General features: G+C 44.6%; 1 protein-coding gene across 8 annotated transcripts in view; it reads left to right on the top strand.

The window, feature by feature from the left end:
* Positions 1-5,465: 5,465 nt before the first annotated feature.
* The window catches only part of LOC139406565 (semaphorin-6B-like), a 134,678-nt gene continuing 115,813 nt past the window's right edge, over positions 5,466-24,330 (top strand). For 2 of the 8 annotated variants that reach the window (XM_071149283.1, XM_071149282.1), the window contains exons 1-2: positions 5,478-5,739; positions 21,335-21,422. In XM_071149283.1, the coding sequence (XP_071005384.1) occupies positions 5,726-5,739; positions 21,335-21,422 (102 nt within the window). In that variant the 5' untranslated portion in view covers positions 5,478-5,725. Of the gene's footprint in view, positions 6,361-21,334; positions 21,423-24,330 lie in introns of all 8 variants that reach the window. The other 6 variants (XM_071149281.1, XM_071149278.1, XM_071149285.1 and 3 more) reach the window with 5 other exon arrangements.

Raw genomic sequence — 24,330 nt, 5'->3', positions numbered from 1 at the left:
ACGTTACAGAAGCCCGCACCACCATATGGAGTCAGCAGGAGCAGCGACCACCACTCTCCCCACGATGGAGGAGAGAGTCCTTTATCATACGTCCATCCTACATCGCATCGGATCAGCGATGGATCAAATGATGGAGAGGATGGACCGTTGGGAGAGGAGTGGTCTCCCGACTACCCCACCTACCCTCCCACCAGCAACTCTACCATCTCCTTCAGCGGGATCCGGTGCCAGCACTCTGCGCATCACGCCTCCGAGGGAGTACGATGGAGTGGCGGCGGGGTGCCAAGGATTCCTGTTACAACTAGTGCTCTACCTGGCCACCGTTCGGCCGGCTCCCTCGGACGAGGAGAGCATGAGTGTCCTCGTCTCCTGCCTGACGGGTAGAGCCCTGGAGTGGGTGAATGCCGTCTGGAACGGGCCCGACTCAGCGAGGGGTCACTACCTGGAGTTCACCCGCCGTTTCGAGGCCGTGTTCGATCATACCCCGGAGAGCCGAGCAGCGGGTGAGAGGTTGTTCCATCTCCGGCAGGGGACGAGGAGCGCGCAGGACTTCGCGCCGGAATTCCGGACCTTGGCAGCTGGAGCGGGTGGAACGACAGGGCCCTGATAGACTATTACAGGTATAGCCTAAGAGAGGACGTCCACAGGGAGCTGGCTTGTCGGGACACTACGCTCAGCTTGGATGAGCTGATCGACATGTCAATCCGGCTAGACCATCTGCTGGCTGCTCGCGGACGTTCTGAAAGGGTCCTGTCAGTTCCACCTCCTGGTCCCCCCGCTCCCACGATGGAGCTAGGAGGGGCTGCATCTAGGGAGACCGGAGGAGGAGGCTCCTCCTGTACCCATTGTGGCCGGAGAGGGCACACTTCCTGTCGGTGCTGGAGGAGTCCATCTGGGAGTCAAGAGGGCAGACAGAACAGTCCTCAGTCACCCCAGGTGAGTCAGCACCACACTCTCCCAGAGCTTCCTGTTGGTCACATGTTTTTGTTAATTTGTTTCCTGAAGTTTTTCCCCTCTCTCCAGCATAAGGCGCTAGTTGATTCAGGCACAGCGGGGAATTTTATAGTTTGCCGACTCGCCCAGAGGTTGAGGATTCCGTTAGTTAAGGTAGACCCCCCCTTCCCCGTGCACTCCTTAGATAGTCGACCGTTAGGGTCAGGGCTGGTCAGGGAGGCCTCGATTCCTCTGGAGATGATTACGTGGGGGTATCATAAGGAGCGGATTAGTCTGGTCCTTATCGATTCACCTGCATTTCCGGTGGTGCTGGGGATTCCCTGGCTGGCTATTCACAATTCTAGGCTTTCGTGGAGACAGGGAGCTCTCCAGGGGTGGTCTGATAAGTGTTCAGGCAGGTGTTTAGGAGTTTCCATCGGTGCGACATCGGTGGAGAGTCCAGACCAGGTTTCCACCGTGCGCATTCAGTAAGAAGAAGGCGACCCTATTACCACCCCATCGACAGGTGGATTGCGTGATAAACCTCCAGGTAAACGCTGCACTACCCAGGAGTCACGTGTATCCTTTGTCCCAGGAGGAGACGTTGGCTATGGAGACATATGTCACGAAAGCCCTGGGACAGGGGTACATTCGGCCCTCCATGTCACCCGTCTCCTCGAGTTTCTTTTTCGTGAAGAAAAAGGAGGGTGGTTTGCGTCCGTGTATTGATTATCAAGGTCTAAATTCCATCACTGTGCGTTTTAGTTACCCACTACCTCTCATCACTACGGCGGTGGAATCATTTCACGGGGCGCGATTCTTCACGAAACTGGACCTCAAGAGCGCGTATAATCTGGTGCGTATTCGGGAGGGAGATGAGTGGAAAACAGCGTTTAGTACCACATCGGTGTTCCCATTCTGTGAGCTTGTGTGGCCTACCACTTTGCGGCTGAGCCGTTGTTGCTCCTAGATGTTTCCACTTCACAATAGCACTTAGAATAGTAGAATAGTGCAATTTCTGAACTTGGTTGTGCATTCTGTGCTGTTTTTGTAGCAGTGCCTTGCTTTATCTTGGCCAGGTCGCAGTTGTAAATGAGAACTTGTTCTCAACTGACCTACCTAGTTAAATAAAGGTTACATTTAAAGAAATAAAATAAAAAAATAATTTGTAACTCCACAGTAAGGAACAAGTTGTTCTAAATGGTCAGATGGGAAAGCATGTGAACCCTTTGGAAATACCTGGATTTCTGCGTAAATTGGTCATAAAATTTGATCTGATCTTCATATAGGTCACAACAATAGACAAACACAGTCTGCTTAAACTAATAACACACAATCAATGATACGTTTTCATGTCATTATTGAACACACCGTGTAAACATTCACAACGCAGGGTGGAAAAAGTATGTGAAACCTTGGATTTAATAACTGGTTGACTCTCCTTCTGCAGCAATAACCTCAACCAAACATTTTCTGTAGGATCAGACCTGCACAACGGTCAGGAGGAATTTCGGACCATTCCTCTTTACAACACTGTTTCAGTTCAGCAATATTATTGGGATGCCTGGTGTGAACTGCTCTCTTGAGGTCATGCCACAGCATCTCAAACGGGTTGAGGTCAGGACTCTGACTGGGCCACTCCAGAAGGCGTATTTTCTTCTGTTGAAGCCATTCTGTTGTTGATTTACTTCTGTGTTTTGGGTAATTGTCCTGTTGCATCCCCCAACTTTTGTTGAGCTTCAATTGGCAGACAGATAGCCTTACATTCTCCTGAAAAATGTCTTGATAAACTTGGGAATTCATTTTTTCATCGATGATAGCAAAATGTCCAGGCCCTGAGGTAGCAAAGCAGCCCCAAACCATGATGCTCCCTCCACCATACTTTACAGTTGGGATGAGGTTTTGATATTGGTGTGCTGTGCCTTTTTTTCTCCACACATAGTGTTGTGTGTTCCCTCCAAACAACTCAACTGTAGATTTATCTGTCCACAGAATATTTTGACAGTAGCACTGTGGAAAATCCAGGTGCACTTTTGCAAACTTCAGATGTTTTTTGGACAGCAGTGTCTTCTTCCGTGGTGTCCTAGGGAGAGTAGCAACAGTGCTGAACTTTCTCCATTTATAGACAATTTGTCTTACCTTGGACTGTCTCATTGATTGGACTCCAGGCTAGCTGACTCCTCACTCCAATTAGCTTTTGGAGAAGTCATTAGCCTAGGGGTTCACATACTTTCCCCAACGTACACTGTGAATGTTTAAATTATGTATTCAATATAGACAAGAAAAATACAAAAATGTCTGTGTTATTAACTTAAGCACACTATGTTTGTCTACTGTTGTGACTTAAATGAAGATCAGATAAAATTTGATGACCAATTCATGTAGAAATCCAGGTAATTCCAAAGGGTTCACATACTTTTTCTTGCCACTGTATGTGCCAGAGCCCTTTATCAAAAAGAGCATAGCCACACATCAAATCAAATCAAATTTTATTTGTCACATGCACCAAATACAACAATAAATTGCTTACTTACAAGCCCTTAACCAACAATGCCGTTTTAAGAAAAATACCAACAAAAAAATTAATAAATAAAAGTAACAAATAATTAAAGAGCAGCAGTAAAATAACAATAGCGAGGCTATATACAGGGGGTACCGGTACAGAGTCAATGTGTGGGGACACCGGTTAGTCGAAGTAATTGATGTGATATGTACATGTAGGTAGAGTTATTAAGTTACTATGCATAGATAATAACAGAGTAGCAGCAGCGTAAAGGGGGGGGGGGGGGGGGGGGGGGGGGGCAGGGGGGGGGGGGCAGTGCAAAAAGTCTGGGTAGCCATTTAATTAGATGTTCAGGAGTCTTATGGCTTGGGGGTAAAAACTGTTTAGAAGCCTCTTGGACCTAGACTTGGTGCTCCGGTACCGCTTGCCGTGCGGTAGCAGAGAGTACAGTCTATGACTAAGGTGGCTGGAGTCTTTGACCATTTTTAGGGCCTTCCTCTGACACTGCCTGGTATAGAGGTCCTGGATGGCAGTAAGCTTGGCCCTAGTGATGTGCTGTGCCGTACGCATTACCCTCTGTAGTGTCTTGCGGTTGGAGGCTGAGCAGTTGCCATATACCAGGCAGTGATGCAATCAGACAAAAGGACAGATTTCCATCAGTCTAATGTCCATTGCTCGTGTTTTTTGGCCCAAGCAAGTTCTTATTTTTATTGGTGTCCTTTAGTAGTGGTTTCTTTGCAGCAATTCGACCATGAAGTCCTGATTCACGCAGTCTCCTCTGAACAGTTGATGATGAGATGTGTCTGTTACTTGAAATCTGTGTAGCATTTATTTGGGCTGCAATTTCTGAGGCTGGTAACTCTAATGAACTTATCCTCTGCAGCAGAGGTAACTCTGGGTCTTCCTTTCTCCTGTGGCGGTCCTCACGAGAGCCAGTTTCATCATAGCACTTAATGGTTTTTGAAACTGCACTTGAAGAACTTTCAAAGTTCTTGAAATGTTCCTGATTGACTGACCTTCATGTCTTAAAGTAATGATGGACAGTTGTTTCTCTTTGCTTATTTGAGCTGTTCTTGACATAATATGGACCTATGCATACCAGGTGACTGACTACCTCATGAAGCTGGTTGAGAGAATGCCAAGAGTGTGCAAAGCTGTCATCAAGGAAAAGGGTGGCTACTTTGAAGAATCTCAAATATTAAATGTATTTTGATTTGTTTAAAAAAAAAATAATTACTACATCCATATGTGTTATTTCATGTTGTTTATGTCTTCACTATTATTCTACAATGTAGAAAATAGTAAAAATAAAGATAATTATTAGGTGTGACCCAAACTTTTGTCTGGTACTGTATGTAAATAAGGTATTTCTGTTTTTTAATTGTAATAAATGTGCAAAAATTTCTAAAAACCTGTTTTTGCTTTGTCATCATGGGATTCTGTGTGTAGGTTCAGCAGGAAAAACATGAATTTAATGAATTTTAGAATTTGTATGTAATGGAACAACATGTAAAAGGGTCAAGGGGTCTGAATACTTTCTGAATGCAATGTACAGCACGAACTACATAAATATCTGATAGGGTCCATTATCTGCTACCTGGACTTTAAAATGGATACTTCGGGATTCTGGTAATGAAGACCTTCAACTATTTCCCTGGAGTCAGATTAACTTGTGGATACCATTTTTATGTCTCGGTATCCAGTATGATGGAAGTTAGAGTTAGTTTTGCGAGTGTTAGCACATTGACTGGACGTCTATGGTAATGCTAGCTGTTACCATAGACGTCCAGTCATTGTGCTAACGCTAGTTAGCAACTTCCTTCAAACTGCTTGGTATCCATTAGTTCATCTGACTCTGGGGAAGTTGATACATGGCTTCCTTGTTAAAATCCCAAAGCATTCCTTTAATATTTTATTTAAGAATAAAATAATGTGCCTAATTAGGCCTAAACATTAGCCCAACTATGAATTAATTCCATTCCAGTCACTGCATAATTCTGCTTCAGGTTTTGGTATCGCCTTGTTTTCTGTCCCTGTGGGTGACAGAGGGAGCAGTAGCCTACTGAAGATGCTGTATTCCACCGTTAGTAGAGAAACAGAGCCTACCTTGACAAAGCTCCTGAGGGGTAAACCACAGAAAAAAATTAGGCTACATATTTTTAATAAACCGATTAATGGTATTTTCCTTCCCGGAGAATCCTGAAGCTGGAGCATACTGGAAAAGGGGCGCATTCCAAACTGATGAACAGCCTTTTCTTTCAGTGAGACCCGAAGTAAAACGATGCAGCAATGACATTCTACTGGTAAGAGCACCAGCCGTGCGCAGCTACATCGAGCACAAAATAACTATTGTGGGGATAGATGATTGATAACGCAACTGCTATAGCGCAGGCCGGGAGACGGAAACATATGTAATTGTCTTATTGTACAGCTGGTTCAGTGACACTGGGTACTGCATGGATTGTTATTGCAATCAGTCCTTCTACATCAGCCACTTCTACCAGCAATTACAAATTACTTTGATTCCGGACGGCTTGCCGAGGAGGAATATTGCTGCAGAGCTATAGGGGAATGCCATGTGTCGTGGCGCGACATAAGAAGCGCTTTGTGGTGTGTTTTCCACCGGGGACAGGTGGTGTTGGGAGGTAGCGGGTGTATATGAAAACACAAACCGGAGACAGTTGTCTTAAGGATGTCACGCTGCCGTACAGGATTTTTTTTGTTGTTGACAGAGACAGATACGACAGAGAGGAGTAGGCTAGTAGTTTACAAATTAGGTTAGGATTAGGTTTGACGAAAACATCGGATCACTCTCTCCTCTTCTTACATACTGGATATTAATCCAGGGGAAATCAGACTGTAGAGAGAGGCAAGAACTGTGTAACCGCCGCGTTCCGGGCGCACCCTTTACGCGACAATAAGCGGTAAGTGAACTGAGCTGTCCAACGTTGGGTCCGGTGTTTGAGGGTGGTGGTGCGCGCTGTGGGACATTGCCTCCGGTCGCGCCATGCCGATGCATTGGGTACAATGGTGTTCCAAATATAATCAAATGTGATGATTTGTCATGGGTTTGAAAATGGCTCAAACGAATGTAGGGAACTTACTTGAAATTGGCCTTGGTATTTTCCCTGGGAGGGAGAGTTTCACAGTTATCACAATGACACACATTATTGCGACATAAATATAAAATGTTGTTCAATTGCCTAATGTTAGGCTACCTAGTTTTACTATCAATGTGTAGTTAGTTTCTCGATTTCATACTGCGTAGCTCCATGTCCAAACCACATGAAGATTTCATGTTTTTTACAGACAGCGGGATTTATTAATTGTTGACTATAAAAAAAGTATGCTATGTTTATTCCTTCCCTATTTATAGAGAAGTAATTGACACTGACATGTTTACTATTTTCTAAAATAATAGGCTATTTATTTATTACTGTGCAATATCAGGCTATGATATATTTAGCCAATTAGCCTACTATTCCAATGCATTAAACCATATTATTCTTATTATTATTTGTTATTATTATTATTATTGACTAAATATAATTTCAAATGTTCTTAAAATGCACAGAAATGACTCCTTTTACTCTTCTCTCACATGAAGAGTTCAGTAGCTATGAGGGCAGCAGCTCTCTCTGTGTTTGGTGTGTGTGTCTGGTGTTTGTCCAGTGGCACTGCTGGTGGTTGTCCATGCTGATCTGTGATCCTGCCCAATGGCCCCCAGGTGTCCTTACACCTGTCCTCCCCTCGGGCTCCTCTCTCTCCCTTTCCTCTGTCCCTCTATTTCTGAAGCAGCTGCTGCCTTTACAGTACACTGAGTTAGTGTCAAAATCCAATGTGCGTTTTTATGTGAGGGCTAATTTTGAATTGCTGGCACTGAGCTCCCCAAAGTTTCTTCTTTCAGGAGAAAGCTGCACGTTTTTGTTGTGCTTCCTGTTTCAAATTCAAATTGCCTTTGAGCTGCCTTTTGTTGGACCCTGGGGTTTGTGGCCTGGAAAGGGAGACAAGTAAGTGAAGTCCCCAAGGGTCAGAGCATTCCAATAATGAGCCCAAGTGTAAGAGAGGAGAGTGGAAGAGAAAAGGGGGCTAGGGAGAGGAGACAGTTCTGTTCAGCCAGCGAAAGCTAAGATATAACCAAGGGAATAGCACAAGCCCTCCCCTCACTCACATGTGTCAATCAGGCTCTAAGGACAAGGGGCTCTTTAAAATCCCCTGAAAGGCCTCTCTTTCTCCCTGGGCTCTGCCACAGGTTGCAGATCTCACCTATACACGACTTAACTCTCCTGGTTCCCAGATGCTGGGCTATTGTCCTACAGTTCCAGCCTCATGCCATTGTTTTCTTTGCCTATGTGTAGAGGGAGAGAGAAAAAGAGAAATTGAGAAAATAGAATGGAATAGAGCGAGTAAGAATGGTAGAAAATGGAAGAAGAGAGAGAGGGGAGGGCTACTGGCTTAGTGGGTGACTGTGCTGTGTGTTCTCATGGCTAAGGAGTTCCTCTACTACACCTTTCTCCCTGCTATTGCCTCCGACCTCCTTGTACACTCATCATCCCACTAGCACTGATTACACAACAACTATCATAAGGAATAAATTAGGTGAGAAAAACAGAGGGAAACGCCTGTCTGATAAATGCTGTGATCTCCTCATTGTACTTTAAGAGCTGAAGAGGATGGATTAAATAAGAGAAAATAGGCCCCTACCAGAATAATAATTTGTGGGATCTGTCTGAGTACTGTGTTTGTGTGTGTGTGTGAGTGTGTGAGTGAGAGAGAGAGAGAGAGAGAGAGAGAGAGAGAGAGAGAGAGAGAGAGAGAGAGAGAGAAAAAAAGAAAAAGAGAGGGAGAATTTGTTTGTCACAGTCTGTTCGTTTTCCTGTCATAGTGTGTGCCTGTGTGTATTTGTGTCTGTGCGCCTAAATGTGTGTGTGTTTGTTTCTCTACCACAGTGTGTGTGTGTGTGTGTGTGTGTGTGTGTGTGATTCAGTGCTGTCCAGGATTTGTTGAATGGATGCCCTGTTAGTATCCTCTCCACTCTCTAGCAGCCGCGCAGGCAGCCCTCAGAGCAAGTGTTGAGCCCACTGTGCTAAAATAACAGGTGCCCCTGTCCTGTCACAGGGGTCTCAATCCTGTCCCCGCCACCCCCTCCTGGGGGTTATGTTACCTGGTCAGGGTAGCCCGATCACTGGCTCATATGTGAGAGAGCTGGTGACATCTCTACCACCCCCTGACTATTGAGCTGCCTGCCTGGGGGCCCCAAGGCTAACCTGCTCTGCCAGCCCTCCCCCTCTCCCTCCCGCTGGACCTTGATGTCAGGCCCTCCCAAGCAGTGTGGCCTCTCTTTGGGCTGTCAGGAGAAGGACACTGCCCACTGGGACTCTGAATGGGACAAATTTACCGTAGCAATGTTTCCACTTAGCACGTGGCGTTAGGAGAAAGGGAAGGTGAATGAGAGGCTTGGTCAGTGTCAGTCCGTGCTGCAGAGTGAGGAGTGGACAGACGGGGCTTCTGTGTGCTCCTTTGCAGGAATCAGCAGTGCCTTGTATTTTATCCATTTCACCTCACCATTTAGGCACGGCGCCCAGCAGCCATCCGCTGCTACCACTGTTTATGTTTGCCCAAGGCCACTGCTGGGGTTGCTATGGCAGCAGATAACAGGTTAGCCGGTGACCCCTGGGGCATCCATTCCCAGGCTCCAATGGGCTTGCAGTGTAGCGGCTACCCCTCACCTGCGGCGAGGTGCGGCTGGAGCTGGCCAGAGGTCACAAAGCCACCAATCCCTCCTGTTGTTTAATCACACTCTCCCTCATCATCTGCACTTTCCATTTTATTTCCCCTCTCTCCTTTCCTCCCATATGGCTCCGATCATATATATCTCTAGTACACACACTTTTTCACGCTCAAGGTTTTCTTTATACTTATATGTGAGTTTGGGTACCCTAGACACTGGAAAGACTGTAGAATAAATAACCAACCCCTGGGTAATATGTTGTCTCGTGAGTTTTAAACTATGGCACAACAATTCAACAAAATGTCAATTCGTGTGTTATTGTTCTTTACTGCCCCATCTATCATCAGGCTGGTAAGGCCACTGGCTATAGGAGAATAGAATGTAGAATAGAACCGCAGAAAATAATGTAGGAAAAAAGTATGAAAATGTATGCACTCACTACTGTACGGCTCTGGATAAGAGCTTCTGCTAAATTACTTCAATGTAAATTATAAACTGGGTGGGTTGATTGGCTGGGTGGGTTGATTAGGTTGATTGGCTGATGGCCATCTTATATCAGACCGTATACCACGGGTATGACAAAACATTTATTTTTACTGCTCTAATTATGTTGGTAACCAGTTTATAATAGCAATAAGGCACCTCGGGGGTTTGTGATATATGGACAATATACCATGGCTAAGGGCTATGTCCAGGCACAGTTGTGGCGTGCCTAAGAACAGCCCTTAGTCGTGGTATATTGGCCATATATCACACCTCCTCGGGCCGTATTGCTTAAATGTACTGTATATCTAGTGCAATACCAAAGCAAGGCAGGAGGATAAACGAAGCGGTACAAAGATAATGTCCCCTGAAATAGTCAATAATCAGAGCTCTTTCATTTTCCCTCAAAGGCTTTCCCATTGCTGCTCATTCTCATTCTGAGGCATATTTCTTCTATGTTATAATTTGGTGTCTGTGGCCTCTAACAGTGGAGAGGCTCTGGGAAGGTGAAGGGTATCTGTTACATAAGCCTGAGGTGATGGAGGAGCACAAAGCTACAGTCTCTCTGAGGACTGACTCGGCTAGCTGTTGAATAAAAAGCCCTCTGTATGGTTAATACATTACTTCTCCATGTTTAGATGTAGGAGAGGGGGGATTCATTCCACTACAGAGAAAATACAAATTTCCATGGATACAATTCCATAGTGCCTTTGGCAGTGCATCATGAAGGATATTGTGCAGGAAAGGCAGGCAGATGTGATGGAGCAGGACGAGGCATTACTTCCTGGACATGAATGAACATACAGTCTATGTGTGAGGATGCTTTATATAGGCTGTTTTTTTGTCATTGAGGCACTCTGACATGGCTCTCTCCCTTCGGTGCATGAGGTTGGTTGTGACTGTACCACCATCGACATGGCCAATGTGGCGTATAGAGGTGTGTTAATGAGTGGAGAGACTAACGATGGGCCATCGCAAGGAAAGATGTGGACAGACTGGTCCCCCTTTACTTTACCTCACACACACACACACACACACACACACACACACACACACACACACACACACACACACACACACACACACACACACACACACACACACACACACACACACACACACACAATCACACACACACACACAATCACACACACACGATGAGGCGGCTTGCATGGAGGCTCTAATAGTACCCTGTCAGTCCGGGGAGAGATGTGGAGAGATGTTTAACAGGCCGTTTCCCGTTAAACTCCACATACACAATTAACAAGCATACCCTTTATACCTTAGATGCCTCATCTTTCCCATTTGGCCAACCTGGCTCTTTCTCATTGTGTTGTTGCTGACTAACAGACCATTGTTGTTGGATGGGGAGGAAGTGGGAGTGATTGAGTCACACTTCACCACCACAGTGTGAGGCTGTGGGTGTGTGCCCTTTAGGCCCACAGATATCATACTCCTCATTTATGGCTGCCTTTTTTTTTAGAGAGACTATATCCTTCAATTGCTTGTTTTGCTTGTTTGCTGAGAAACGATGAGGTTGTGCTTGTTTATCGTTCTAAGCCTAGCGACTCCTCCTTCTGTTCTCAGTGTACTGTAGTCTACCAGTAGCTAATGTGGTCCTCTTCATTACCAGGCCATTCTGTTCTATTCTGTTTCTCTCTGTCTGCCTGCCTGTTTTGCTGTATTTATTTTTCTCATGTACAGTGCCACTTGTTTTCCGCTTTGAAGAAATGAATGGCTTACTGCACTCTGCGAGGGGAGCCAGTCATGCGTGAGGCAGTCAGGCTGAAGAGAAACTGTACCGAGGGGAGGGATGGGTGAGGGGGTGAGGCATGAGGAGGGAGTGGTGCCAAGGCCTGGGTGTCCTGTGTGATGGGTGAAGTCGAGCTGTGAGGTAATGTTCACAGAGACCCAGGGAGGGGGAGGGAGAGATGGAGAGAGGAGGGGGATGACGGTCAGTGTCAGGGGGCAGAGATGCAGTAGCAGTGGAGGACCAGCAGGATTACACTGGGTGGGCAGAAGCATAATAGACTCTGTAGACTGCTTACTCTGATGAAGTGGGCCCTCGAAAGCACTAAATCAACTGTTCCCGAAGCACCAATTAATGTATGGTGCCGGCATCTCTGGTGTGAGGAATCAAAGATGTCTGGCTGTGCTGAGCGTCTGCTCTGCCCCCTCTCTGTGGAGCCAGCCAGAGAGCCATGGCCTGAGTCAGAGATGAGGGAAGGATAGAGAACGTGTGATGGAGGGAAGGGGGGCCCAGTTGCCATCTGGAGGCAACAGGTCTCAGGACAGCAGGTGGGTTCCAATCAGAGCATCACACGGCCTGTGTCAGGGCCAGAGTCTGAGCCAGGGTCTCCCCTATCCAAGACCCCCACATCCCACCTTCTAACAGGCCACAATCTGTCACCTGCCATCCTCTATTAGCTCCAGTCGTGCAGTTAAGCATTATGGATTGAAGAGCTGGTGGTCGTTGGTGGACAACATAATTGTGGAAATTGACTGCGAATGTTTGATGACTATTATTAACACAATCTTTCCAGATGAGTGGGTTTGGTTGTAGGTAGAAAATAAATTGGTGAGTGTTCTGCATACTCAAAGAATATGTTATATGTGATAGAGAGGATTATGGCGCTTTAACAGCTAATCTGTTTATGAGGCACCGCATAGCTGCCTTTTTTTGGATACTATATACTGTACATACACTGAAGTTCCTGTATTTTATTGGAAATAAAGGATGTTGTATACTGTAGTTCCTGTATTTTATTGGAAATAAAGGATGTTGTATACTGTAGTTCCTGTATTTTATTGGAAATAAAGGATGTTGTATACTGTAGTTCCTGTATTTTATTGGAAATAAAGGATGTTGTATACTGTAGTTCCTGTATTTTATTGGAAATAAAGGATGTTGTATACTGTAGTTCCTGTATTTTATTGGAAATAAAGGATGTTGTATACTGTAGTTCCTGTATTTTATTGGAAATAAATGATGTTCTATACTGTAGTTCCTGTATTTTATTGGAAATAAAGGATGTTGTATACTGTAGTTCCTGTATTTTATTGGAAATAAAGGATGTTGTATACTGTAGTTCCTGTATTTTATTGGAAATAAAGGATGTTGTATACTGTAGTTCCTGTATTTTATTGGAAATAAAGGATGTTGTATACTGTAGTTCCTGTATTTTATTGGAAATAAAGGATGTTGTATACTGTAGTTCCTCTTTCAGGGTGGTAGTGGAGGACTATTTGCTGGTCTCCTATGTGGTTATTTGCTGTTCGTGTGCATTAAGAAATCCTATGACTACATGCCTGCTCATAACTAGAGGGTCATCTGTATTTGCATGTAAATGTTTTTCACCCCCTGGTCTGCTGGTGGAGCAATCAAAATGGCCCACTGTCTGCCTCGCTTAGAGAGAGGGCGGGCTGACTGTCAGTGACATTCAGAGCAGTGCCACCCTCCCGCCCGACAGGGTTTTAATGCGTAGGGGTTTTTCTCCTTGATGTGCTCTCTAGCCAGCGGATCTCTGTGTGAATATTCATGCACATCCTCCTGCCTTTAATGACTTGTTTTGCCGCAAACATCAGAGCTCAGCCCCCAGGACCGCTCCGACCGCGCCTCCACTCTGTTTATTGGCCCAATCCCTTGGCGCCCATAAGATGGACACATCCAAGGTTTTCTGCTCAAAGTATGGCACACTCATCCGCCCGTCTGACTCACATACACATATCAGGGTCGGTTGTTTGAAGTTCGGCAGTTCAGCTCTAACAGTTCAGCTCGAGGAGTTCTTATTGTCAGAATGGAACATCTATTACTCAGCTTGAGAAGTTTGACTTTGCAGCATGGGGAGTGAGTTCAGTTAGATGGCAGTATTTCAACGCTGGTGGTACTGTGCCATGGAATGAGCTCTGCTTTGGACATTTCTCTATTTCTCTATGTGAGAGTTTAGTGGTGATTTTCTCTGGCCATCATTTAATTTCGCTTGGTGGTTTGGTGTGTGTGCCGATAGCCTTGGTGTTTTGCCATCACTAGTGTGTGTGTGTGTGTCTGTATAGGGTTATGTGTGTATGTGTGTGTATATCTGTATGTGTATGTATATATATGTCTGTATATAATGTATGCATTACCATCATACTTCAGTGATTGCCCCGTTCCTCCTTGTAATTACATGGTTGTATGGTTGGTCTGTGGGTGCTAGAGCATGACCAGCTAATTCTGGGAGACCATTGGCTGGAGCTGTGGGTCTCCTGGGCAGACAGCCACTCAGCCATGTGACAGGCCTAGAAAATTGGCTTTTTTCAGTAGCATGCAGCAACACTTCCCAGGTTTCTCTGTTGTTTGTCCCTTGCTTGTAGATGAACCTTTTAAACAATTATCTGCTTGCTCCATATAAATAGCATAGCTTGTCCCCTCTGTTTTGTTTCAGTCCTGGCCTGCTCTCTCGCTTAGCCATTGCAGTAGCCAAGGAAACTCGATCCCTGAGACTAAACTAAAGCAATAATCAGGCCAGGCTGAAGTGCCTGAGAATCCAGCTCTCACAGGCCTGTAGCCTGTAGCTTGTCATAACTTCATGTTCCCTGAAATGCTACGGGTGGGGTAACAAGGGCACGGCAAGGCAATGACAAAGTTTTTCCATGTTCACGCAACTGAAGAATAGCCACAAAAGAAGAGTAGCAACAATAAAATCTAATATTATGATGGTGTGGAAATTGTGAGCACATGCTGGCACCAGGGAAGAATAGCCCAATCATCATAGAAATATGTAAAGGTAAACATTCTAAACAGCCCTGTTACACTCAGCATACTCCTGGCTTTCAGGGAATCAAACTCTTTACTGACTTGCCTAGTTAAATAAAGGTTAAATAAAATGATTGATGAATCTCGGCCAGAGTGTATATAATTGTACTGCCCCAGTGTTGAGTGCTTAGTTTAAGGAACACTGGAGAGGGCTGTTCCTGCCAAATGTTAAATATGGCAGTCATTTTAGGATGGGTTTTTATGGCCTTTGGACAGGAGTGTTCCTCCCTCTGCTACTTGTATTTTTTGGCCTGGATATTTCACCCGCTTGGTGCTTCTCGCTGCTGCTGTCATCGGCACCATTAGCGGACACTACAAAGTGGCTTTGAAGCTCCACAGGGCTCAGGGCCTTAAAGAGGGACAGCTCGGGAGTTCAGCGTTGATCCTTAGTTCAGATTTCGGTCCCCTCCTATACGATAAGGCCCTCAGGACAGCTGGGCCAATTATTCTCCCCCTGTCGACTCTCTCTCTCTGTTTCTCTCTCTCTTCCCCTTTCATTCTCCCTCTCTCACACCATGTGTGACCTTGGAAAGGTCCAGGCAAAACATTTAGCCCTTTTTTAAAAATGGAGTATTGTACAGTTGATATAGTAACATGCTTTGATAGCAACGTACAGTATATCAATGTTAAGACAGAACCTAAAACCCAAATAAGTCATGTTGTAAAAATGACACTCAATAACACTGATTTGAATAGCATTGATTTGTTTTCTATAGCAGATGTAGTGACTGTTGGCAAGTTAACATTTTATTGGCGAATCTCTTGTTAAGTGGATGCCTTGTATGCATTTACTTGACTGTGTTTCAATTCCTAATCAGATGGTTAATTTACTGTCTTGGGGACATTTACCAGCTGGCTGTATGGAACGCAGGCTGATCCCACCTCTTTATCTCTGCCTCCATGTCTCCCATTGGTGTATCCATGGTTTCCACACATGCAGTTTTGTTTTGGGAGTGGACTTATGCTAACAGAGGAGTCCAGAAGGTGAGGGGGATAAGGGTGCAGGGCTTGAGGAGGGATGTGTGTGCGTAGGAGTGTGTGTGTGTGGGGGGTGGTGGGGGGGGGTTCATGTGACAGTCGTCCTGTCTCAGCATCAGCAGGCAAGGTGTCGGGGAGATTTGGCTGGCAGATCTTAATCAGCCATCAGCCCAGTGCTGAGAAGAAAAGTCCATGCAAATCCCTGCGTCGGCAGCTGTGTAGTGTCCTTCATTAATGTAATAACACTCCTCCATTATTCCAGCTTCACACTGAGTCCAGCACCGCATCCACATACTCCTAATGGCTGCCTGACTTGATGACTGGCTGGCCGGGGACCGGCGCCCGCCTGACAGACACCTTTATATATTTATATACTTGTCACTTAGCCTTTGTCACATTCGCAGCAAGGAAAGTGGAAAAGCTGATTATGTTGCCTGGAATCTATTCTGTTTGTATTTCACTGGCCACTAGGCTGTGCTTTGGCTGCATTGTTATGCATGTTCCCTGTTGCTGATAAGAAGTAATTAATGGTGTGGCTGTGCAGGCCTCTTCCTAGAGAGTTGACGCAGCATCCAGGCTCAAGCAGCTGCTGAGGCACTTTTTGTTCACATGAAGAGTGTACATCAGAGTCTTTGTCTGCTCCGCTGTCGATGGAGGTGCGTTCTTTTCTCATCGGATAATCCCTTTCTGTTTTTCCATCTCAAATGAGACAGTGTGTCACTCCTCAGACTGAGAAGGAGTGCCAGACTTCCAACAGCAGTGCTCAACCAAGCAGGCTGGGCGTGTGCGTGTTTGTCTGGGCGTGTGCGTGTTTGTCTGGGCGTGTTAAAACAGTTTATGTGTGTGTCTCAAGAGCCTCATCTGTACCCTAGTGTCTCACTCCAGGCTCTTCATTAGTGTGGATGTTAATGAGTCACACTCTGATCAGTGCAGCATCAAATCAAATTGTATTCATCACATGCTTCGTAAACAACAGGTGTAGACTAACAGTGAAATGCTTACATACAGGTCCTTCCCAACAATGCAGATAGAAAGAAAATAGAGAAGTAATAGAAAAGTAAAACACGTAATAATACCAAAAAATATATATATAATAATATATACACAGAAACTATGCAGTATTTTGTTTTATTGCTAGGTTACTTGTTAGATATTACTGCACGGTCGGAACTAGAAGCACAAGCATTTTGCTACTCACGCATTAACATCTGCTAACCATGTGTATGTGACCAATAAAATTTGATTTGATTTGACAATGAGTAAACAATAACTTGGCTATATACAAGTAGTTACAGTACTGAGTGGATGTGCAGGGGTACGAGGTAATAACTTGGCTATATACAAGGAGTTACAGTACTGAGTGGATGTGCAGGGGTATGAGGTAATAACTTGGCTATATACAAGGAGTTACAGTACTGAGTGGATGTGCAGGGGTACGAGGTAATAACTTGGCTATATACAAGGAGTTACAGTACTGAGTGGATGTGCAGGGGTACGAGGTAATAACTTGGCTATATACAAGGAGTTACAGTACTGAGTGGATGTGCAGGGGTACGAGGTAATAACTTGGCTATATACAAGGGGTTACAGTACTAAGTGGATGTGCAGGGGTACGAGGTAATAACTTGACTATATACAAGGGGTTACAGTACTAAGTGGATGTGCAGGGGTACGAGGTAATAACTTGGCTATGTGCAAGGTGTTACAGTACTGAGTGGATGTGCAGGGGTACGAGGTAATAACTTGGCTATATACAAGGGGTTACAGTACTAAGTGGATGTGCAGGGGTACGAGGTAATAACTTGACTATATACAAGGGGTTACAGTACTAAGTGGATGTGCAGGGGTACAAGGTAATAACTTGGCTATATACAAGGAGTTATAGTACTGAGTGGATGTGCAGGGGTACGAGGTAATAACTTGGCTATATGCAAGGTGTTACAGTACTGAGTGGATGTGCAGGGGTACGAGGTAATAACTTGGCTATATACAAGGGGTTACAGTACTAAGTGGATGTGCAGGGGTACGAGGTAATAACTTGACTATATACAAGGGGTTACAGTACTAAGTGGATGTGCAGGGGTACGAGGTAATAACTTGGCTATATACAAGGAGTTATAGTACTGAGTGGATGTGCAGGGGTACGAGGTAATAACTTGGCTATATACAAGGTGTTACAGTACTGAGTGGATGTGCAGGGGTACGAGGTAATAACTTGGCTATATACAAGGAGTTACAGTACTGAGTGGATGTGCATGGGTACGAGGTAATAACTTGGCTATATACAAGGAGTTACAGTACTGAGTGGATGTACAGGGGTACGAGGTAATAACTTGGCTATATACAAGGGGTTACAGTACTGAGTGGATGTCCAGGGGTACAAGGTAATAACTTGGCTATATACAAGGGGTTACAGTACTGAGTGGATGTACAGGGGTACGAGGTAGTTGAGGTAGATATGTAACTAGGAATAAAGAGACAGATAGTGAACAGTAGCAGCAACGTCTGTGATGAGTCAAAAAAGTTTGTGCAAAAAGGGTCAACGCAGATCATCTGGATAGCTATTTTATTAACTATACTGAACAAAAATATAAACGGAACATGTAAAGTGTTGGTTCCGTGTTTCATGAGCTGAAATAAAAGATCCAAGAAATGTTCCATACGCACAAAAAAACGTATTTCTCAAATTGTTTTTGCTCTAATTTGCTTACATCCCTGTTAGTGAGCAAAACCCTCTTAGCCAAGATATCCACCTGACAGGTGTGGTATATCAAGAAGCTGATTGAACAGCATGATCATTACACAGGTGTACCTTGTGCTGGGGACAATAAAAGACCACTCTAAAATGTGAAGTTTTGTCACAGAACACAATGCCAAAGATGTCTCACGTTTTGAAGGATTGTGCAATTGGCATGCTGACTGCAGGAATGTCGACCAGAGCTGTTGCCAGAAAATGTAATGTTCATTTCTCTACCATAAACTGCCTCCAATGTTGTTTTAGAGAATTTGGCAGTACGTCCAACCGGCCTCATAACCGCAGACCACGTGTAACCACGCCAGCCCAGGACCTCCACATCCGGCTTCTTCACCTGCGGGATCGTCTAAGACCAGCCACCCGGACAGCTGATGAATTATGTGGAGTATTTCTGTCTGAAATAAAGCTATTTTGTGGGCTCCCCAGTGGGGGGGCCTATGCCCACCCAGGCCCACCCAAGGCTGCACCCCTGCCCACTCATGTGAAATTCATAGATTAGGTCCTAATTTATTTATTTTAATTGACTGATTTCCTTAAATGAACTGTAACTCAGTAAAATCTTTGAAATTGTTGCATGTTGCGTTTATATTTTTGTTCAGTATTATTAAATATTTAGCGGTCTTATGGACTTCCTCTGACACCGCCTGGTATAGAGGTCCTGGATGGTAGTGAGCTCGGCCCCAGTGATATACTGTGGTGCCTTGTTGTCGGATGCGAAGCAGTTGCCATACCAAGCGGTGATGTAGCCAGTCAAGATGCTCTCAATGGTGCAGCTGTAGAACTTTTTGAGGATCTGAGGACCAGTGTCAAATCATCCTAAGGGGGAAGAGTCATTGTCGTGCCCTCGAATGTGTTGGTGTGTGTGGACCACGATAGATCCTTAGTGATGTTGGCACGGAGGAACTTGAAGCTCTCGACCCACTCCACTACAGCCCCATCGATGTGGATGGGGGCGTGCTCGGCCCTCCGTTTCCTGTAGTTCACGGTCAGCTTCTTTGTCTTGCTGACGTTGAGGGAGAGGTTGTTTTCCTTGCACCACACTGCCAGGTCTCTGACCTCCTCCTTGTCCCATCACCGTCTGTGATCAGGCCTACCACCATCGTGTCTCATGTCTCTGCCCATTTGCCAGCCAGGGGCTCAGTCAGCTCTACCTGGCCTGGTGTAACAGATGTAAATCGTACTCTCCTTGCATTGTGTTTTGTCTAAATAAATCACCCCAGCCTTTGGTCCCAGTTGAGCATGATTTATTTCTGTTGTTAAATAGGAAACAGCACGTTAGTTGTGCAGGGCTTAACGATGTTGATGGCTGTCGATGGTCAAATCTGTAGCATGAAAACAACTGCGTTAGCAGTGGGCTTATGTGACCATTACATCGGTGTATGCTAGCTAACACACTTATTTACAGCAATCATATGCCAAAGCACATCCCAGAAAGCCCCTCAATCCCTAATAAGTACCATATACCCACACATGTATAAATCAGTAATGTACAGCAAACTTGTACACATTGTAAAATAGAAAATAGAAAACCGTATTCCGAACGTGATCTACCCCTTGCATCACATTTTCATACTGGTGCGACCTGACGTTCGCGATCTCCCCCTATCTGCATGCGGGGCCAATCACAACACACCTTATTGTCATCAGAGTTGAACCAACCAATAAGAATGCTTGAACATTGAGTACACCTTTCTTTAGAGACAAGTGGAAACATTACCAATCCCGTTACATTGGCATGGGTGAGGTGGACACTATGGACTACCCCTCACTGCTCTGCGGCACTGTGCCCTACCTTGCTTGCCCATCACTGGTGCTAAGGTGCATTAAGGAGTTGCTGGGGTGTGAGGTTCTTCTCTCCCAGTGGCTGATGGGCGTAAGTCTGTCACAGTGTGTGGCTTATTAGCTCCCGATTGAGTCCCCGACCTACTTTATCTCTGCCTCCATTCACAGCAGCAAGACAGGGAGCCCAACCAGAGGCCATTACTACTACCAAGGAGACGCTGAGCACAGCCACACAAACATGCGCACACACACACACACAGCTCAGCAACAGAAAATATTCGGCCACAGAAAAGGCCTTAATAGCGTTTGTGTGATATTGTCCCATGGGAGAGTGTTGCTGTAAGCTTAAACTCCTGCTGTGGAAATACATCTTAAAGCCATGCGTGCTCTGCAACTTGGTGCACTTTGTTGAACTGCTCACATTCATTCTCCCTGACTAAACCCAATGAGGGTAGGGTGTATTTTGGGGGATCCCGCCCTAGAAATAGTTGATGGTTTGTAAACACAGTCTCAGTTCTCCCTCCCTCCCAACCTTATTGGAGAGCATGATTTCAATCATGCTGATATTGGACATGTCAAACTAGTTTTCACGGACAGATATTGTTATTTAGTCTGTCTGTCTGTACGCCTGTCTGTACGACTGTCTGTGTATACACAGTATTTGTTATTGTTGTGACCACAGTATTTGTTATTGTTGAGAGGCGTCGCCGGGAAGTAAAACCCATGGCATGGTTATTGTAAGCCTTACAGAGTTGCCTGCCAGACAGTTTTTTTTTCAGAGCCCTGGGACCCAACCCTACATACCCAGAGTAATTCCTCTGCATCCCATTAACATAATCTTAATATAAATTATTATACACTCAAACCCAGGAAAGAGCCAGCCGGCAGGCAGGCCCACCAACCAACGTAACCAACTAGTCTGGAAAATGAGAATGCCCACTCGCGGTTGAGTCACCTGTGTCTTATAGCCACAGTATCTCTACATCAATATTTTATACTGCAGAACAATACATATCCTCAATTACAGAATTCAGTCTAGCGTGTTTTAGGGGGTGTGATGGTAAAGACTACCTACTCTGCTTTGGGATTTCTATGGTTATCAGAAAAGTATTTTAGCTGTTATTCTGATAGTTCTTTTAATATAGTGTAATAAACCCTTCTCCTGACTTGGATGTAAAACATGCATATGAAGAAGTCTATAAATGAGTTTTCTGGCCCACTATCTCGTAGCATACACCCATCCTGTATGTGACAATGTGCCAATCAGGTTGTGCCGCAGTGGCGTTGGTTATAGCTCTCGAAGTTGAGTGAGAGTGTATTTAAGAATTAATATGAGTGTTGTGATGGTTGTGTTCATTGTTTTTTGTGCATTAGGGAGGAGGATGGTGCAACATTAGGCTGTCAACAAAGGTGTCTTACCCAGAAAAACAAACAAGGTTGTTTCACTACTTACTTCGTGCTGGTAAGTGATACCACAGAAGAAAAGAGGGAACGTCATAAACATGACACTTTAAGTAAGCAATTTTATGATAATTAGTGAGATGCACGGCTGTTTAAAATGTAGACAGACTTCCGAGAGTGAGGAGAGAGGAGGACAACAGAAAGGAAAACAGAAAAACCAGAGAGCAATCACATCGCACGAGCAACAGCGGTTTATATTTTTCATTACAACCGGAACACAACGTAAATAGCCTGTTATTTCAGGAAGTGCTTTCGTTTGTTCCCCTCAGAATAGCTTGGAAAATTGGTCTGGGACTGTCTATTGTATCACGTGTTACAGTGTATTTTATAAGAGCCCCTTAATATAGAGCACAGCCCAATCCCCTAGCCATTGGCAGGGCTGGTTAATATAGAGATCCAAATGCATCCTTTCAACCAGTACAGGAACCCCCCTCAACCACCATCGTCCCTCCCAATGTAATGGTGGGTGTCAGCATGTGAAATACAGCCAGACTCTTTTACTGGGCTATAATAGAACCACTCCTATGGAAAGCTGTGTCCATGGCAAGACCTAGATAGACAGATAGCCTGGACAGAATAGCCCAGACAGCCAGAAGAACCTCATCCCAAACCAGGCCTAGTATCACTGCCAATATACAGTACCAGTCAAAAGTTTGGACACACCTACTAATTCCAGGGTTTTTCTTTATTCTTACTATTTTCTAAATTGTAGAATAATAGTGAAGACTTCCAAACTATGAAATAAGACGTAAGGAATCATGTAGTAACCAAAACATGTAAAATATATGTTATATTTGAGATTCTTTAAAGTAACCATCCTTTGCCTTGATGACAGCTTTGCACACACATTCTCTCAACCAGCTTCATGAGGTAGTCACCAGGAATGCATTTCAATTAACAGGTGTGCCTTGTTAAGCGTTTCCTTCTTAATGTGTATGAGCCAATCAGTTGTGTTGATAGCCCTATTTGGTAAAATATCAAGTAAGTATTATGGCAAGAACAGCTCAAATAAGCAAAGAGAAATCACAGTCCACCATTACTTTAAGACATGAAAGTCAGTCAATATGGAACATTTCAAGAACTTTGAAAGTTTCTTCAAGTGCAGTCGCAAAAACCATCAAGAGCTGTGATGAAACTGGCTCTCATGAAGACCGCCACAGGAATGGTAGACCCAGAGTTACCTCTGCTGCAGAGGATAAATTCATTAGAGTTAACTACACCACAGATTGCAGCCCAAATAAATGCTTCACAGAGTTCAAGTTAACATCTCAACATCAACATCAACAGTTCAGAGGTGACTGCGTGAATCAGGCCTTCAATTGCTGCAAAGAAACCAATACTACACCAATAAGAAGAAGAGATTTGATTGGGCAGAGAAACACACATTAGACCGGTGAATATCCTTTGGTCTGATGAGTCCAAATTTGAGATTTTTGGTTCTTTGTGAGACACAGAGTGAACTGATGATCTCTGCATGGGTAGAGAAACATGGAAGAGGATGGTGTGGGCGTGCTTTGCTGGTGACACTATTTGTGATTTATTTAGAATTCAAGCCACATGGTTCAGTTTTTCAACAGGACAATGACCCAACACACCTGCACCTGCGTAAGGGCTATTTGACCAAGAAGGAGAGTGATGGCCTCCACAATCCTCCACAATAACCCGACCTCAACCCAATTGAGATGGCTTGGGATTGAGTGAAGGAATGTGGGAACTCCTTCAAGACTGAAGCTGGTTGAGAGAATTGTTTTATTTTTTATTTTACCTTTAGGGCAAGTGAGTTAAGAACAAATTCTTATTTTCAATGACGGCCTAGGAACAGTGGGGGCAGAACTGCCCCCTGTTCAGGGGGCAGAACAACAGATTTGTACATTGTCAGCTCGGGGATTTGAACTTCCGGTTACTAGTTACTATCCTTCCGGTTACTAGTCCAATGCTCTAACCACTAGGCTACCCTACCCTGCCGCCCCGAATGCCAAGAGTGTGCAAAGATGTCATCAAGGCGCAGGGTGGCTACTTTGAAGAATCTAAAATCTAAAATATATTTTGATTTGTTTAACACTTTTTGGGTTACTGCATGATTCCATATGTATTATTTCGTAGTTTTGACGTCTTCACTATTATTCTACAATGTAGAAAATAGTAAAAAATTAAGAAAAACCCTTGAATGAATAGGTGTGTCCAAACCTTTGACTGGTACTGTATATTGATGCATCAACAGAGTCAGCCACGCCAAGAGGAGCACACAGGTCAATATCTGTGAATGAGAGGTGTAAAGGACTCCACCCTGGTACAGTGTTTGTTAACTCGGAAGGCAAGTGGCCGAGCGAGCGTCTCAAAGTCTCTCCAAGGGGACCTGGGGATGGCCCTGTGCTGTGTCTCTTTGAGTGGAGTGTGAAATTGTGTGTGTGTGTGTGTGTGTGTGTGTGTGTGTGTGTGTGTGTGTGTGTGTGTGTGTGTGTGTGTGTGTGTGTGTGTGTGTGTGTGTGTGTGTGTGTGTGTGTGTGTTATTAGTATTAGTATTTTATTAGGAGCCCCATTAGCTACTGCCAAAAGCAGCAGCTACTCTTCCTGGGATCCACACAAACACAAAACATAACATAATACATAACATTAATAGACAAGTACATCACGAGGACATAACTACATTTTTTAAATAAGAATACACACTTTCATAAGTTTATGCATCATAGAAGCTACTGAATGCAGGTGCAACACACAAAAATGAAACTGGAAATGCAATAACAAGGTGTGTTGCAAATAGGCTGACACTTAGCTAAATTCCCCTGACGTGAATATAGCAACCTTGTTTCGCTAAATTCCCCTGACGTGAATATAGCAATCTTGTTTCGCTAAATTCCCCTGACGTGAATATAGCAACCTTGTTTTGCTAAATTCCCCTGACGTGA

This window comes from Oncorhynchus clarkii, chromosome 4, assembly GCF_045791955.1.
Source record: "Oncorhynchus clarkii lewisi isolate Uvic-CL-2024 chromosome 4, UVic_Ocla_1.0, whole genome shotgun sequence".
In the NCBI taxonomy this organism is placed as follows: Eukaryota; Metazoa; Chordata; class Actinopteri; order Salmoniformes; family Salmonidae; genus Oncorhynchus; species Oncorhynchus clarkii.
The sequence above is the reverse complement of the archived record's forward strand: the minus strand, read 5'-3'. Positions and strand labels throughout refer to the sequence as shown.